Raw genomic sequence first — 13,950 nt, forward strand, 5'->3', positions numbered from 1 at the left:
TGGATACCATATGTACAGTAAATCAACAGTGCATATAACGAGTAATATATACAGTACACAGTTACATCAACAATGAATGTGTGAGTGAATAATATAAGTGAATCTCTCAATAGTTATCCCCAAAAGGCATCTGTCATGGTTTTGTAGTGTGCATCCCAGCAGTCCATGTGCAAGAGCCCTCCGCACACCTGCTTGAAGTACAGGTGTGTGAGTGTAAGAGTGTAGATATGGGAACCGAACGAACATACCATAATACATTCCTTTTTTCAAGAGCCTTTGATCACAAAGGCACTCGGAGATAACATCCAAAATAATTTAATTACAGACTAAGTCCCTTGGCAAAAGGTGAAAGAACGCCTCAATTGTACCATTTTATCAAGACTTTACTGGGAAAAGAATTAGCCCGCTTGTACCTGATCTCACTCTAAAATGGGACATTGACTTGGGACAGGAATGTATACCACTGACTATAACCATCTTTAGACATTTGGTGAATCATTTTCATGCGATGTCTGTAGATTACAATAACCGTCTTAACTTGGGGGTTTCCTGTGGGTATGACTCAATATCCTTTGATTCCTTTCCTTTTGCATTGACTTGTTGCATGTCATTCAGAGGTATAGTCTGTGTATTGTCCATCCCAAGGTCTCCCTGCAAAACAAACCAGAAATACAAATTTGAGTGATATAATTAAATATAATTTAATTTATAATAACATCATTTTGGGGGTCCTTGACATGATTGACCACCACTGATATAGTAACATACGTTTTTCAGAAAACTGTTAGGATTTAGAAGACATTTGTAGAATCGTCCCCTCAGGCCGTAATGGGTTAACGGCGCCCACTCCTCCGACAATTTTCACATACTAAAATATCCTGTGACAAAAATACCCCAAAGTAGTGGGTACCATATTATTTTATATAATAATAATAATAATTATTATTATTATTATAATTACAGATACCTCCTGACTCCTGCATATTACGACACTTACCGGTACTGTGTACTGTGATCGAGTGTCCAGTTTCTTTTCGTCGTGAAGGTCCCACCACAACAGCCCAGGTCTGATAGTGTTTCTCTTTGTTGCCCCTGTGATTACAGAGAAAACATAAAAAACATAATGATTTTGAAATCTGTGGCTTTTTAGTCAAGGTTGTTGGGTTCTTAGTTGACAGAAAAGTTGGTGTTAGTATTGTGTAATTTACGATACGTTGATATATGATAAATAAATGCAAATATGAAAGAAAAACACGCTTCTCGATGATTCAGAAAAGTATTTCATAGAATAATCACTAAGAAAATAATTGACAGTCGCAACCCTATTGTACGGCACTGTTCACTTTTATTTTCGTCCTCAATTTTGAGGAGGCTCTAGAATTGCATTGCCTGCAATGTTGCCACAGCTGTATTGTAGCTAGCACGTGGTGCTGGTAATAAAAAACAGAGAAATCTTCTTACCTGTTGCATAGCTCACCAAGACCCCGACCAGTATCACTGAACCGGTCGCCACCGCCCCAAAGTAGAGGTAGGACATGGAGTAGAAGTCATTTACACCCCTGGTCCAGGAAAAAGTTATACACACATAACATTATGTTATAAATGGTGCATTTATGTATAGCGCCTTTATCCAAGGCGCTTTACAATGATTGTGCATTACATTCACCCATTCACACACACATGGCGGAGGAAACCATGCAAGATACCAACCTGCTCATCGGGAGCTATTAGGGGGTCTTGCTCAAGAACACTTCAACACTAACTCTGGGGGAGCCTGAGATTGAACTGGGAACCTTAGGGTTCCCAAGCGGCCGCTCTACCACCTGAGCCACTACCGCCCGGCAGTTTGTGATTCAAAATCATTCCATTTATCATTCCATTACTTTCTATTTAGAAAGGGCAAATAACTTAAATATACAAATAAATGACTGACATATTTCATAATTTTATACTTTCCCCAAAAATAAATAAATAACGGCGACCCGTTGTAAGTTTGTAGATCTGCTATTTCTGCTATTTCTGGAAAATGTATGAAAATATTTCAACATTGAAACGATTATGCAAAATAATTGCAATTACCTCAAATAATGGCGATCAGACGATTATGTAATAATTGTGACAGGCCTAATAAGACGTTTGCTGCTCTCACCCATAGACGCCCATGTCGTGCTGCTCAATATGGACATCCAACCGTGTGTGCGTGTCGACAGTGCTGTTGTTCAGTGTGCTGTTCTTATCCAGACACGTCCCTGCTGGGCTGGGCAGGACTCCCATGGTTTCTGCACTTGGCGGATAGAGTGTTGATCCAATGGCCAGCCACAGGGAGACGCCGAACCCTGCCGTTACACCTGCAAACACCCCCTAGAAGTCAGGCAGGAGGGACACAAGGATGAACCAGGTTCGATCAATGAACCCATTGAGACCTGAGGCCGATTCTAAAAATGTCTACGATTCTAAATCCTAACAGTTTTCTGAAAAGTTATGTTGCTATATCAGTGGTGCTCAAACTTTTTCATGTCAAGGACCACCCAAAATGACATGTATTTGGCCGCGGACCCCCATCTGAAAATGTTTTGTGCCAGGGATCTCCAGAAGCAAAGATTTGAGTTAAAATCTTTGCTTTAAAATGTATATATTCAAAGATTTGCACACATTTTCACGATTTTTCAAAAATAGCAGATCTACAAGCTCATAGCGTGGCACGGAGTGACGCGCTATGAGCTTGTATACTCACTCTATGAGCTTGTATACGCTATGAGCTTTGTGTACTCTCAGAGTTACAGAATTGTAAAGGTTATTTAAGGCTATAGCTCTTTATGTGTTTCTTTCTGGTAATATTATTGGCAACTCATTTGCATGTCCGTGGCAAAAATAGAATTTTGACAAGAATGCTATATTTATATAGTTAAAATCTAAAATGACACAGATGCTTTCCCAGTTTTAATGGGTTCAGTCAAATATTTTGGAAAAAGTGCAATTAATTCAATATGATCCTGTCTTCCGAGTCAATTTGTTTTTAGGCCCACTAGCGGCAGGGCTCTAAGGCTCTAAGGCCATCACTCCTCCCGTCACTATGGGACACTGAAGCGGAACAGAAAAGTGGGTATGCCGCCTTCTGGAAACCTGGGACTACAGTTGAGTTATGCACAGAGCCGATTGCAACTTAATTTAATGTCGCACACATTACAAGTCAGTCTGGAGACAAGAGGTTCAGCTAAACGCTTAACATGCAAAATAAAGTAGGCTACTGCCACGTCACTCACCGGCTTGTTGGTAGCTGGGACAAACATCCCCAAAATGAAAGCGCCCAGCAGCGGCCCGCTAACAACACCCATTACTGTGAAAGATCCCTGTGAGGAGGAAACCACTCAAACCAGTAAACTGTTGGTCACTTATCTCAGTGGTCATGGCTGACCCCCCAAAATAATCATATTTGAACTGGAACTGGGGACCCCCCCCCCCCCACCCTGATAAGCACTTAGAAGTTGAGGCATTAGTTTTAGTTTGACTCGGCTCCACAGATAAATATTGTGAAAATAACCGATCTACAAGCTCACAACGTGAGGCGTTGTGAGCTTGTAGATCGGTTATTTTCACCGATATGAAATGCAGCAATATGATTACGTACCTGTAGAACGCCCCAGTCTAGGAAGGAGGAGAGGGCAGCCATAGTGATGCAACCAACACCATACATGAAGGCTGCAGGGAGATGGCCACATATGGAACAGGATGTGAATACCACCAATTTCAAGGACCCCCATAACTCTGAGAGTGCACAAATGGAACCAAATTTGTGCACTCCTTGAATTACAGACCTGTAAAGGTCATTTAAGGCGATAGCTCTATATGTGTTTCTGGTAATATTATTGTCCGCTCATGTGTATGTCCGTGGTGAAAATAGAATTTTGACAAAAATGTCCAAATGACCCCTGAGCTCTAGTGAAGACTTGTACGGCACTTTCCGTAGCACTTACCCTAGCCTTGACGACCTTGCAGGCTTATGCAAAGGTTAAAATGTAATTTAGATAGCATGTTACTGTATGTAGACAGATGCCAGGTTCATTTATAGACCTGGATTAAGAGCATCTGCTAAATGCATACATTGTAAATTGTAATGGTAAGACTCATGTTGACCTACAAAGTCCTTTGGACATGAGAATCATTTGCTTCTGGGATAAGTTGGGCATGTTAGGCTTCAAAAGGTCCTCCATGGTAACAGCTGCCATCGCATTGATGCTTGTTGATGCCGTGCTGAAAAAACACAAAACAAACCCAAAACTAGGTTCAGTGGTGGAAAAACTCTAATTCTTTACTTAAGTAAAAGTATCAACCAATGTAGAAACACTCTTACAAGTAAAAGTCCGGAATTCAAAATTGACTTGAGTAAAAGTACAAAAGTATTGGCATCAAAATATACTTAAAGCACCAAAAGTAAAAATACTCATTATGCAGATGGTCCCGTTTTGAAAATAGCAGATCTACAAGCTCACAACGCGTTGTGAGCTTGTAGATCGGCTATTTTCAAATAGCCAAAGTTCAAATAGGGCTGAAGTGGTTGATGTATGTTTTGTAATAATAATCAAAATCTACAAAGTAACTAGTGACTAAAGTTTTCTAATAATTGTAGTGAAGTAAAAGTACTGAAAATTGGAAATACTCCAGTAAAGTAAAAATGCCTACTCAAGTACAGTACTTGAGTAAATGTACTCCGTTACTTTACACCACTGGATTACAGCTTTCAACGTTCACAGAACAGTCATATGGAGAGTTTTTTAAAATAATATAATGATGATTAAAGGTGATCTAGGAATCCGAACTCCTTCCAAGCTTGCACTTTTATGTTTTAAGCGCTGCTATCTTGAATACATTTTAATGCACAAAAAAGGTAATGTAACCAAATGGAACCCTTAGGTTTTAACTCCTGATTTATGCTTGGTTACACACAGTGTCACACACTGAAATAAGCCGTTCTACAAGCTCACAGCACGGGTAAACAAGGATAAAGGGTCCGTTTGCACACTTTTCAGAGTTAGATTAACACTGGGGACTTTACTGTGTAGGAGGGATACACAGATGTATTTTCTTTTTTTTTTTCCAAAAGAGTGGATACAATCACCTTAAAGCTGCACTATGTAACTTTCCTCTTCTACCCCGGATTTGAACCCGGGCAGTTTCCTGCGCAAGTAATTTTTTACCATTGAGCTAATAGAGCCGGCCTGCCTGCTCGGGGGATAAATTGTAACTTGACCATCAGGTCAGAATTCATGTCAGATCCTGTGTCTAGGTGAGACATAATCTAAAAGTCTCAATAGAAGAGCAGGGAGACAAAATACAACCATCCCAATTGTATAAGTTATATTGTACTAACATACTCTACCATACAGATTGGACAACATTACATTTTATTCAAAAATTAAAAAACAAAAAAGTTACATAGTGAGGCTTTAATTTATGTGCAAAGATGTGTTTGGATGACCTAGTGCAGTTGTGTGTTCTACGAGAGGAGTGAAATACTGTACCTCAGGGTCCCGCTGTATGCACAGGCCAGGAAAAGACCCGGGAAGCCCGGGTGGTCTTGAAATATGTCCAGCACAAAGTAGGGCATGTACTTGAAGACGACACAGAGTATAACATGAATTTGAAATATTCGTACTCTTTTGATTGTACATGATCTTTAGGTCAAATGTTCTTTTTGAGGTCATATGGTGGCAAACTAGTGTCCCTATTCTGGGAAGGTCATAATAATATGTGAACATTCTGCGAAAAATGGCAGATCTCACAATGCTTGTAGAATGGCTATTTCTTTTTAAGAAAAAAAGGGGGAAAAGAGAAGGGACCAAGTATAGAGCCCTAGGGGACCCCAGTTAATGAAGTATAGGGTTTATGGGGTTAGAAGGCATCTGTAAATAAATGAAATATTTCACTTTACTTGAATTGTATTGACTATACTGTACTTTCTACATTTTCTCAATGAATTAACATCTGTGGATCATGACAAACAGTGCTCTAACTAGGGATGGGACGATATGAACATTACATGTCACGATTATTGTGGCAAAAATAATTGCGATTATCGATATGATAGCGATAATCAAAATTTGCTTAAAATTTGAAATGCCACTTTTGTTAACCACTTGAACCACTATTCTGTGGGGAACCCCCAGAATAGGGGGATTAACCCCCTATTCTGGGGGTTATATATTATATATATATAATCCCTATTCTGTGGGGAACCCCCAGAATAGGGGGTTAATCCCCCTATTCTGGGGGTTATATATTATATATATATAATCCCTATTCTGTGGGGAACCCCCAGAATAGGGGGTTAATCCCCCTATTCTGGGGGTTATATATTATATATATATAATCCCTATTCTGCCGATCTACAAGCTCACAATCTTTGCCTAATCGATTTGTGTAGAGTGAAATAAGAGCGTACCAAATGCGCTCTTTATAGGTCCGTTTTGATCAAGTATAGAGGGTTTAAGCGGTACTGAATTTGCAACTCAACAAAAGAGAATTCATCCTAGTGTACGGAGGACAATTTCACGATAAATTAAAACCTCCGGCGATACGATTATTGTGAGCATCACGATAAATGATTAGAACGATTATCGTCCCATCCCTAGCTCTAACTCTATAGCAATATTAGTGCTAGTGGTACTCGTCTTGTCTACTGTACCTGATCAGGAGAGGTGATCCTCCCAGTCTTCAGGGGATCACAGTTGACGTAGTAGGCATACATGACGATGCCACAGATGGCTGCGCTGCTCACAATGCAACACAGGCCCACTTGGTTGACAAACAGAGCCCTGCAAACAAACACAAGTCCCATCTGTTGTAGAACATGTGAGATTTACAGAAACGTGTCCATGCAGTCATCTTCAGTGGACTTGACTTCCAAATGTCTTCACAGGAATTCCCTAAAAATGTGATCAGACGATTACAGTTGTCTTTTTTTTCAAATGTCCTTTTATAATGTGTTTGTTTCTTGATGTCTTACTGCTTAATGTTTTATGTAAAGCACTTTGAATTGCCTTGTTGTTGAAATGAAATGAAATGCTGTGCAAATAGACTTCAAATAAACTTGCCTTGCCTGGCGGGCAGAACGTTTAATCACACTGGCACCGGTCACCTTATAACCTTTACACACACTGCCAGTCTGAAGTCAGTCATGTGTGCTGAACAATGCCAACTTAGGACACTGGCATAAGTCACTTTACAGTTTTTGCATGCAGATGGATGCTTATAATATTTTTTAATAACCTAGGAGTAAGTACCCATGGATTAAAGTTCTCAGTCGCCACGACTGACGACAGTCATTCGGATTCCATAGAACCTAGCATGTCTTCCGCATGTCGCACACTGAAAATAGCCGATCTACAAGCTCGCTGCGACGTGTTGCGAGCTTGAAGATGTGCTATTTTTGGTTATAAGTTATTTTAAGACGAAAGAGTATTTGAAGTGGTCACATTAGCAATAGGATATATGTTTAGAGGCATCTTCCATAAACATGAATGGTCTCAGAAATGTAATAAAATGAAGAAGTTTAAAGGCTCAATGTTATTTCTTCCAACTGGTTGGCTGCCATGAAGAACAGCTTGGCAGCAACATAGGTTTAATGATAATACCAATGATAACATCATCATTACATTTTCAGGCATGAGATTTTACTTTTGCTTTATTCCATGAAGTATATAAAGTGCTAGGACAACGGTCAAACTGTTCTCTTAATTCATTATGTCTTTTTCTAATTTTCCATTTTTCCTTGCTGTTACTACGACTACTACTACTACTACTGCTACTACTACTACTATTGTATGGTATTGAATGTTGAAGGCAGTAAACTGACCACTTGGCCTGTCGCTCTGTCTTGCAGGAGATGTAGCGTTGGACTTGAGACTGGTTGACTCCGTACATGGACAGCCACACCAGCGTCCCGCCGATGTTCAGGGTCCAGAAGGTGTAGCGCCGGTGCGGGTTCATGTCAAAGCTGGTGGACAAAGTTCAAGCAATTATTCAACTGCCAATATTCCTTATTTGAAGAGAAAAAAATTGTGCTGCGCTCAAGGCACGATGCGGATGGTCCAAACACTTTGCATGTTCAAAGATGACAAAATAAACCAAAGAGGCATTTAAACAGTTTTGATGAGGGGTTGTGGTCATCATCATTACACTGACAACAGCTACAGGCTTAAATGTCTGTATTGTTGTTATCAGGAACCTTCAGATTCCCTTGCATTCGTTCAACCTCCTGAGCCATTGACACCCCCGTTTTGTTATTGTTCAGTCCTTGCGCCAGACCAGATATCGGTAGGCTACCTTCCCTGATGGCCATCAGTGTGTCAGTGGATGAAAATATAAAATATATATAATATAAAATACAAATATGTCAGGCTGCCCTGCTAGCAGGCATGGGGCCTTTGATCTATGTCAGGCTGCCCTGGGGCCAAGTTTTTATAACTAGAAACGTCTTTGTTGTGATGCTTTTCGCATTGTCAACTTTTAGTGCGTGAGAAATATTTAATCAATGACAAGTGCCTGTGACAAATAATAAATCCTCCCCATTTCCTGAAAAGTAACAGTTTTGAACATTCAAGCGTTTCCACCCGACAGCGACGATATGCATTGTAATAAAGACTTGTAGAATGTTGTTACTCATTGAAATTAATGCGTGATCCATTGATGGCGATCTCCAGGACCCTGGCAGGCCCACCGACCAGGATAGTACCCTGAATGAAGATAGTCACGAAGCCTGACAGCATTACTATGATCTGGAAAACATCAGTCCAAATCACCGCCTTCATGCCACCCTACAGTATATACAGAGGACACACACACGCGCGCACGCGCACGCGCGCACACACACACACACACACACACACACACACACACACACACAAAGAAAGACGCATGAGTCTCTACTTCTACGCGCGATTGTTTCACTTGCTAACAGTAACCGAATTTAAATGACTTAAATTCTATATGAGTGATTCCCAACCTGTGTATATATATTTTTTTAAATGTAAAAAGAATTATTTGAAATACCGATAAATAGGAACTTAACCCATTAAAACAGGGAAAGCATCTGTGTCATGTTGGATTTTTGCGTTGGCTATTCAAAAATAGCAGATATACAAGCTCACAGCGCATTGCGAGCTTGTACATTTGCTATTTTTAAACATTTTTGAAAACTCTTGAAAGTGTGAGAACTACTGATGTAGAAGGCATTTGTAGAATTGGCCTCAGGTCTTAAGTAGGCCTATTGTTAGTTCCATTAATCCAAGCTGGAACACAATCGATTGATTCATCATTAAAATAAGCATGCACGTGGCCCATCTGACCACTTAGCATGGCGGACATTTTAAGATGGGTGGGCCGCAAACACTTCAGAGAGTTTCAAGTGGGCCCCTGATGCTCAAATGCATTGCTTGTCTTATCCCCATGATGTGCAGACAGACAGACAGCCAGGGAGAGGCACTTGTTGATGTAGAATATTGTATAATAATTTCAAATGAACCACAGACGGTCTCACCAGCGTGGTGTAGAGGGTGCAAATGATCCCTGTAGAAAACAGTGAAACCCACATGTTCAGGCCAGTAGCTGTAATCAAACAGAGAACAGAAGAATCACACATACAGTATCTATTGTTGTACTATGTTTATTGTACTACACCACTTCCTGTATTTGCAGACCATTTAGATGAACTAGGTCAATGCACTATCTACTGTAATGCGGCCTATTATGGTTATTATCTATGCTACAGTATGTGATGAATAGAGGGTAACTAGCCACTAAATACAGCGCTGGCGGACTGTGCTAGAATTTAAACCAGGTCTAAGCTGGTCCAAAGCACAATCACTTTTGGACTTATTTTCTTGCTAATCATATATCATTTGTATATTTTTTACTGCTAATTTAGCAGTCCACTTCCTTCTCTTGGTACATGGATTCACATTGGAGCGTTCCGTTCCCGGGTGCGCAGCAATCGGACCCGAGACTACCTCCCCAGGCGGTCCCGGGTACGGTACAGTGATGCGTTACGGGGAACGGTACGCTACATTCACACTATCACAACATCTGCCATGTGGTCCGGGGTGCGCACCCGGGACCATAGTCTGAATCCGCCCTTAACCTCATTTTAAGACCAACACCCAGGCAGTGACGAGCACAAGTACATTCGGTAAATACACAACGTGGGCGCTTGGGTGTGAAAATGACAGACTGCGTTGGGTGTAGTAGACTTCCAATGACAGTTGTGCTGTATTTTTGTGCCGCATTGCACCGGGTGTAAGATAGGGTATGGCCCTAAAAATTATAATTGGCAACCCCAAACATTTATAAACTAGAAAGGTGGCATCATCTTTCTGTCTGTTTAGGGCGTGTGATGACAATATTTTGGGGTTGTGTGCCGTGTATGAAAAGGCACAAGACAATGGGAATGGGGGTAAGGAATATAATAAAGGACATGTCATTACGTCATTATGGTGCAACCAGTGGAGAGTGTACACCTTGAAAAGTTGTGTGTCATATTGTTGTGATATAATTTGTCATCATCAGGGCAAAAGGCCAATTCATAGTGTAGGCTATGCTCTGGTCTATGAATTGGCCCGTGTAGGCCCTACATGGGCTAGACTGCTAGGTTCAGAAGCAAAAAGTGTCATGACATGTCAGTCTTTTGCACACACCTTCAAATAAAGTGTTATGCCTACTTTATGCTCTGTCAAACGATAGTGTTGCAAGCTGAAAATAGCAGATCTACAAGCTCACAACGCGGATGCTATTTCAGGTGCGCAACACTGGCGTACAACAAAGAATAAATCAGGCTTTGCCAACCAGCTCATAATCGTTATGACAACAGCCCATAATCCTATACATTACCTTGGTTGAGAATCAAGGCTGGTGCATAGATGACTATTCCGGTATAGAGCAGCTGAGGAAAAAGAGATAGATTATTATATGATGATATAGAGTATATATGATTATTATAATATGTTAAACAAATATTTTGTTTGGTCAGTTAAATATTGGAACTTGCGTAGCCTACCCCTCTTTAGGCTACGCCCCCTCTTTCAGTTGCAGGGGTACAGTTGGTGCTGTCAGAAGAAACATATTGTCTCTGTCGGCTGGAAACCTCATGTCTTTTACTTTTTAGGATTCAAATTCAAAAGTATCAAAAGTAGCAGATCTACAAGCTCAAAACGCATCACTTCACGCTGCGTTTCGAGCTTGTAGATCTGCAACTTTTGATACTTTTGTGTCACGCTGTGTGATCAAACTCTTTGCCATGCCTTTCGGCCTGGCGGAGACAATAAGAAAATTACGCATCCCTTTTTCAAGGAGAGGGGAATGTTGTGACATTCCTGTGTGTGTGTGTGTCACAGTGTGTGTGTGTGTGTGTGTGCGCGCGCGCGTGTATGCGCGTGTGCGTGTGTGCGTTATTATCTTACCGTTGCAAGCAGAAACTGCATAGCGCCGAGCAGTTGCATGCCTCTGCCAAACCTCATCTTCAGATACTGTGACAGACACAGTAGACACACATCAAACGCTCATCTCTCTGCACCCACAATATTCAACAGGTGCATCTCACATTCCTTCATCTTCAGTACAATCAAGGGGCATGAAACCCCCTAGTTTATTTTCCATTTCAGGTTAAAAACTACAGCAGATTAAAGGCTAGTATACAACACAGCTGCGGCTACTCAAATGAACAATGGGTGAAGGCCCTGAAACAGAATGATTCAGCCTAGGGTTTCACTCCCTTTTAAATAAACACTAGTACGTATATCCTCTACTTTTCAGTCCGCTCCATCCGGGTACTCCTGTAACAACTACTAACAACATCATTAGCCTACATGTTTTGAGAGACTATACTGTATATAATGTGCAACAATCAACATTATTTGAATACTGAACTGTAAACTGCATGGACAGACCAGTTTTTATATTTACCCAATACCCATTATATTATCACATCATGGCTTAGAGCAGTCTATACAACAAGAAATATGATATCCTAATGTATGCAAGTATAAATAGTAAACATGGTAAACAGCAATGCCTTTAGGGGGTTCCAGGGGGTTCCAGGGGGTCCCCAGCGAAATGTGTTAATATAGCATCAAGACACTCTTGATGAAGGTCCAGAGGGACCCAAACGTCTGTCAATTTGAAGAAGAAAAAACCTGATGCTGCTGAGCAAGAGCAGTGTACGGGATGTTTGTTCATGAAACATTGTTTTCATTATTGCTTCAGTTAATATAGCATCAAAATTAGTTTAACCACTGTTACGGCCCTATGATGCCTCATTCTGTGTTTTAACCCTCTCTGAGTGTTTTCAGCCCAGTATAAAAACCTGAGATGAACACCACTTCAACCCTAATGCTATCCATCACCTCCATGTGCTGAACCCTTTTTGTAGCTAGAATTCATTCCTGTTTACTGTGTCTGTAGGCGGTGTGCCATGCCTTATGCTTGGTGCTTAAGATAACTTTAATACTTAGTGTTTAAAGTACAGACCAGGGAAGCTTAGTACTGGTGCTGCCATTTCGTTTATACCCTTTTTGAACATGTTAATGTTTAGTTATAGGGAGTGTAGACTGTCATTGTTGTTTTGATTGGTATAGTTTAGTTTGTTTCCTTTTCAGGTAGGGTGGAGTGTTTTGTTTGTTGTGTTTGGCCGTGGCCACATTTCTTATATTATTTGACAATTTGGCCAATGTTTGAGTGACCAGTTTTTATAGTATAGTTTGTTGATAACTTTCTTATGCAGCAATGGCATTCTTTTTTTTAATTAAAAAGTCCTTAAATTATCACTTCACTGTCATCTGGGGACCCCCCAAAAATCATGTGCACAGGTTTGAGAACCACAGGTTTATATACAGTATGAGAACCTGGTTGGTGCTGCTGAGGCCCAGCCTGTAGAAGATGGGGAGGAACAGGAAGGCGGTCAGGATGGAGTTGAGGGTCTGACCGAGGCACATGTAGAGGAATCTGCTGCCGTAGCGGAAGGCTTCGGTGGGGACCCCCAGGACCTGGATGGCCGACATGAAACTGGCGCAGAGCGACAGCCCGACCGGCACGGCCGGCAAGCGCCGCCCACCGGTGAAGAAGTCGTCGGCGTCCGTCGACTTCTTCTTCAGGGCCTGGAACAGCCCGATCATCATGGAAACCATGAGCATGGAGCCGAAGACCGCATAGTCTGCCAGGACGAAGACCTGTGTGTTGACCTCGGAGGGGTCGTTGTCCAGACGACCTTCTTCCATGTTTTCTATTCTTGATGCCCCACTGCCTTAAACTGCCCTAAACAGATAAAATGCAATTACTTACCTAAAACTTTGAACAGTGGCAAAAATAGCAGATCTACAAACTACAAACTGACGCAGTGTGAACTTGTTTCGCAATTTCGGCTAAATTGTGCATGACACTATCATACAACAAAGTATAAAATAGTGGTTATACAGAGAGTTATGAGAGAGGCTAAGTATAAGAGAACGATGCCAGCACTCACGTTGTGTCCCTCAGGTACTTCTTTTATTTCACTTGAAAAGCAAACAGGCGACAGGCAATCAAAGGACGAGTTTCGGCCCAATGCCTTCCTCAGCGTAATGCTTACGTAGAAGAAGGCACTGAGCCGCAACGCGTCCGTTTGATTGTCTGTTTACTCTTATAGCCAACTTGGACTTCTGGAGCCTGTCTTATCGTTTATGTTTGACTGTATTTGTGCATGTGCTCGCATTCCTTCTAGTTCAATGAGAAACTAGTCTGGGAGTCTTCGGCTTGGATCCTGGACAACAGGGGCGCGGCCACTGAGTTCTGATTCAAATCAACAGCCAATGAAGAAAAGGGGGCGGGATCCACATGCAGTGGGTGTTGCATCTAAATAGGATCGACGGGAAGCAATTTCCCCTTGAGAAATTTCCGCCGCCATTGTTGTGTACTGCTGTTTGCCTC

At 41.4% G+C, this 13,950-nt stretch overlaps 1 protein-coding gene across 1 annotated transcript; it reads right to left on the bottom strand.

Moving 5' to 3' along the window:
* Positions 1 to 519: 519 nt before the first annotated feature.
* Positions 520 to 13,262, bottom strand: slc5a5 (solute carrier family 5 member 5; the record flags this gene model as incomplete). The annotated part of the gene is made up of 15 exons (XM_084065990.1): positions 520 to 651; positions 998 to 1,092; positions 1,462 to 1,559; positions 2,150 to 2,361; positions 3,264 to 3,350; positions 3,629 to 3,699; positions 4,139 to 4,251; positions 5,520 to 5,608; positions 6,683 to 6,812; positions 7,853 to 7,993; positions 8,659 to 8,813; positions 9,536 to 9,603; positions 10,882 to 10,933; positions 11,451 to 11,516; positions 12,891 to 13,262. 15 exons carry the CDS (start codon positions 13,260 to 13,262, stop codon positions 520 to 522), a joined length of 1,881 nt encoding a protein of 626 aa, XP_083922116.1.
* Between the last annotated feature and the right edge of the window lie 688 nt (positions 13,263 to 13,950).

The sequence above is a fragment of the Gymnoscopelus microlampas genome, assembly GCF_963454915.1.
Source record: "Gymnoscopelus microlampas genome assembly, chromosome: 9".
In the NCBI taxonomy this organism is placed as follows: domain Eukaryota; kingdom Metazoa; phylum Chordata; class Actinopteri; order Myctophiformes; family Myctophidae; genus Gymnoscopelus; species Gymnoscopelus microlampas.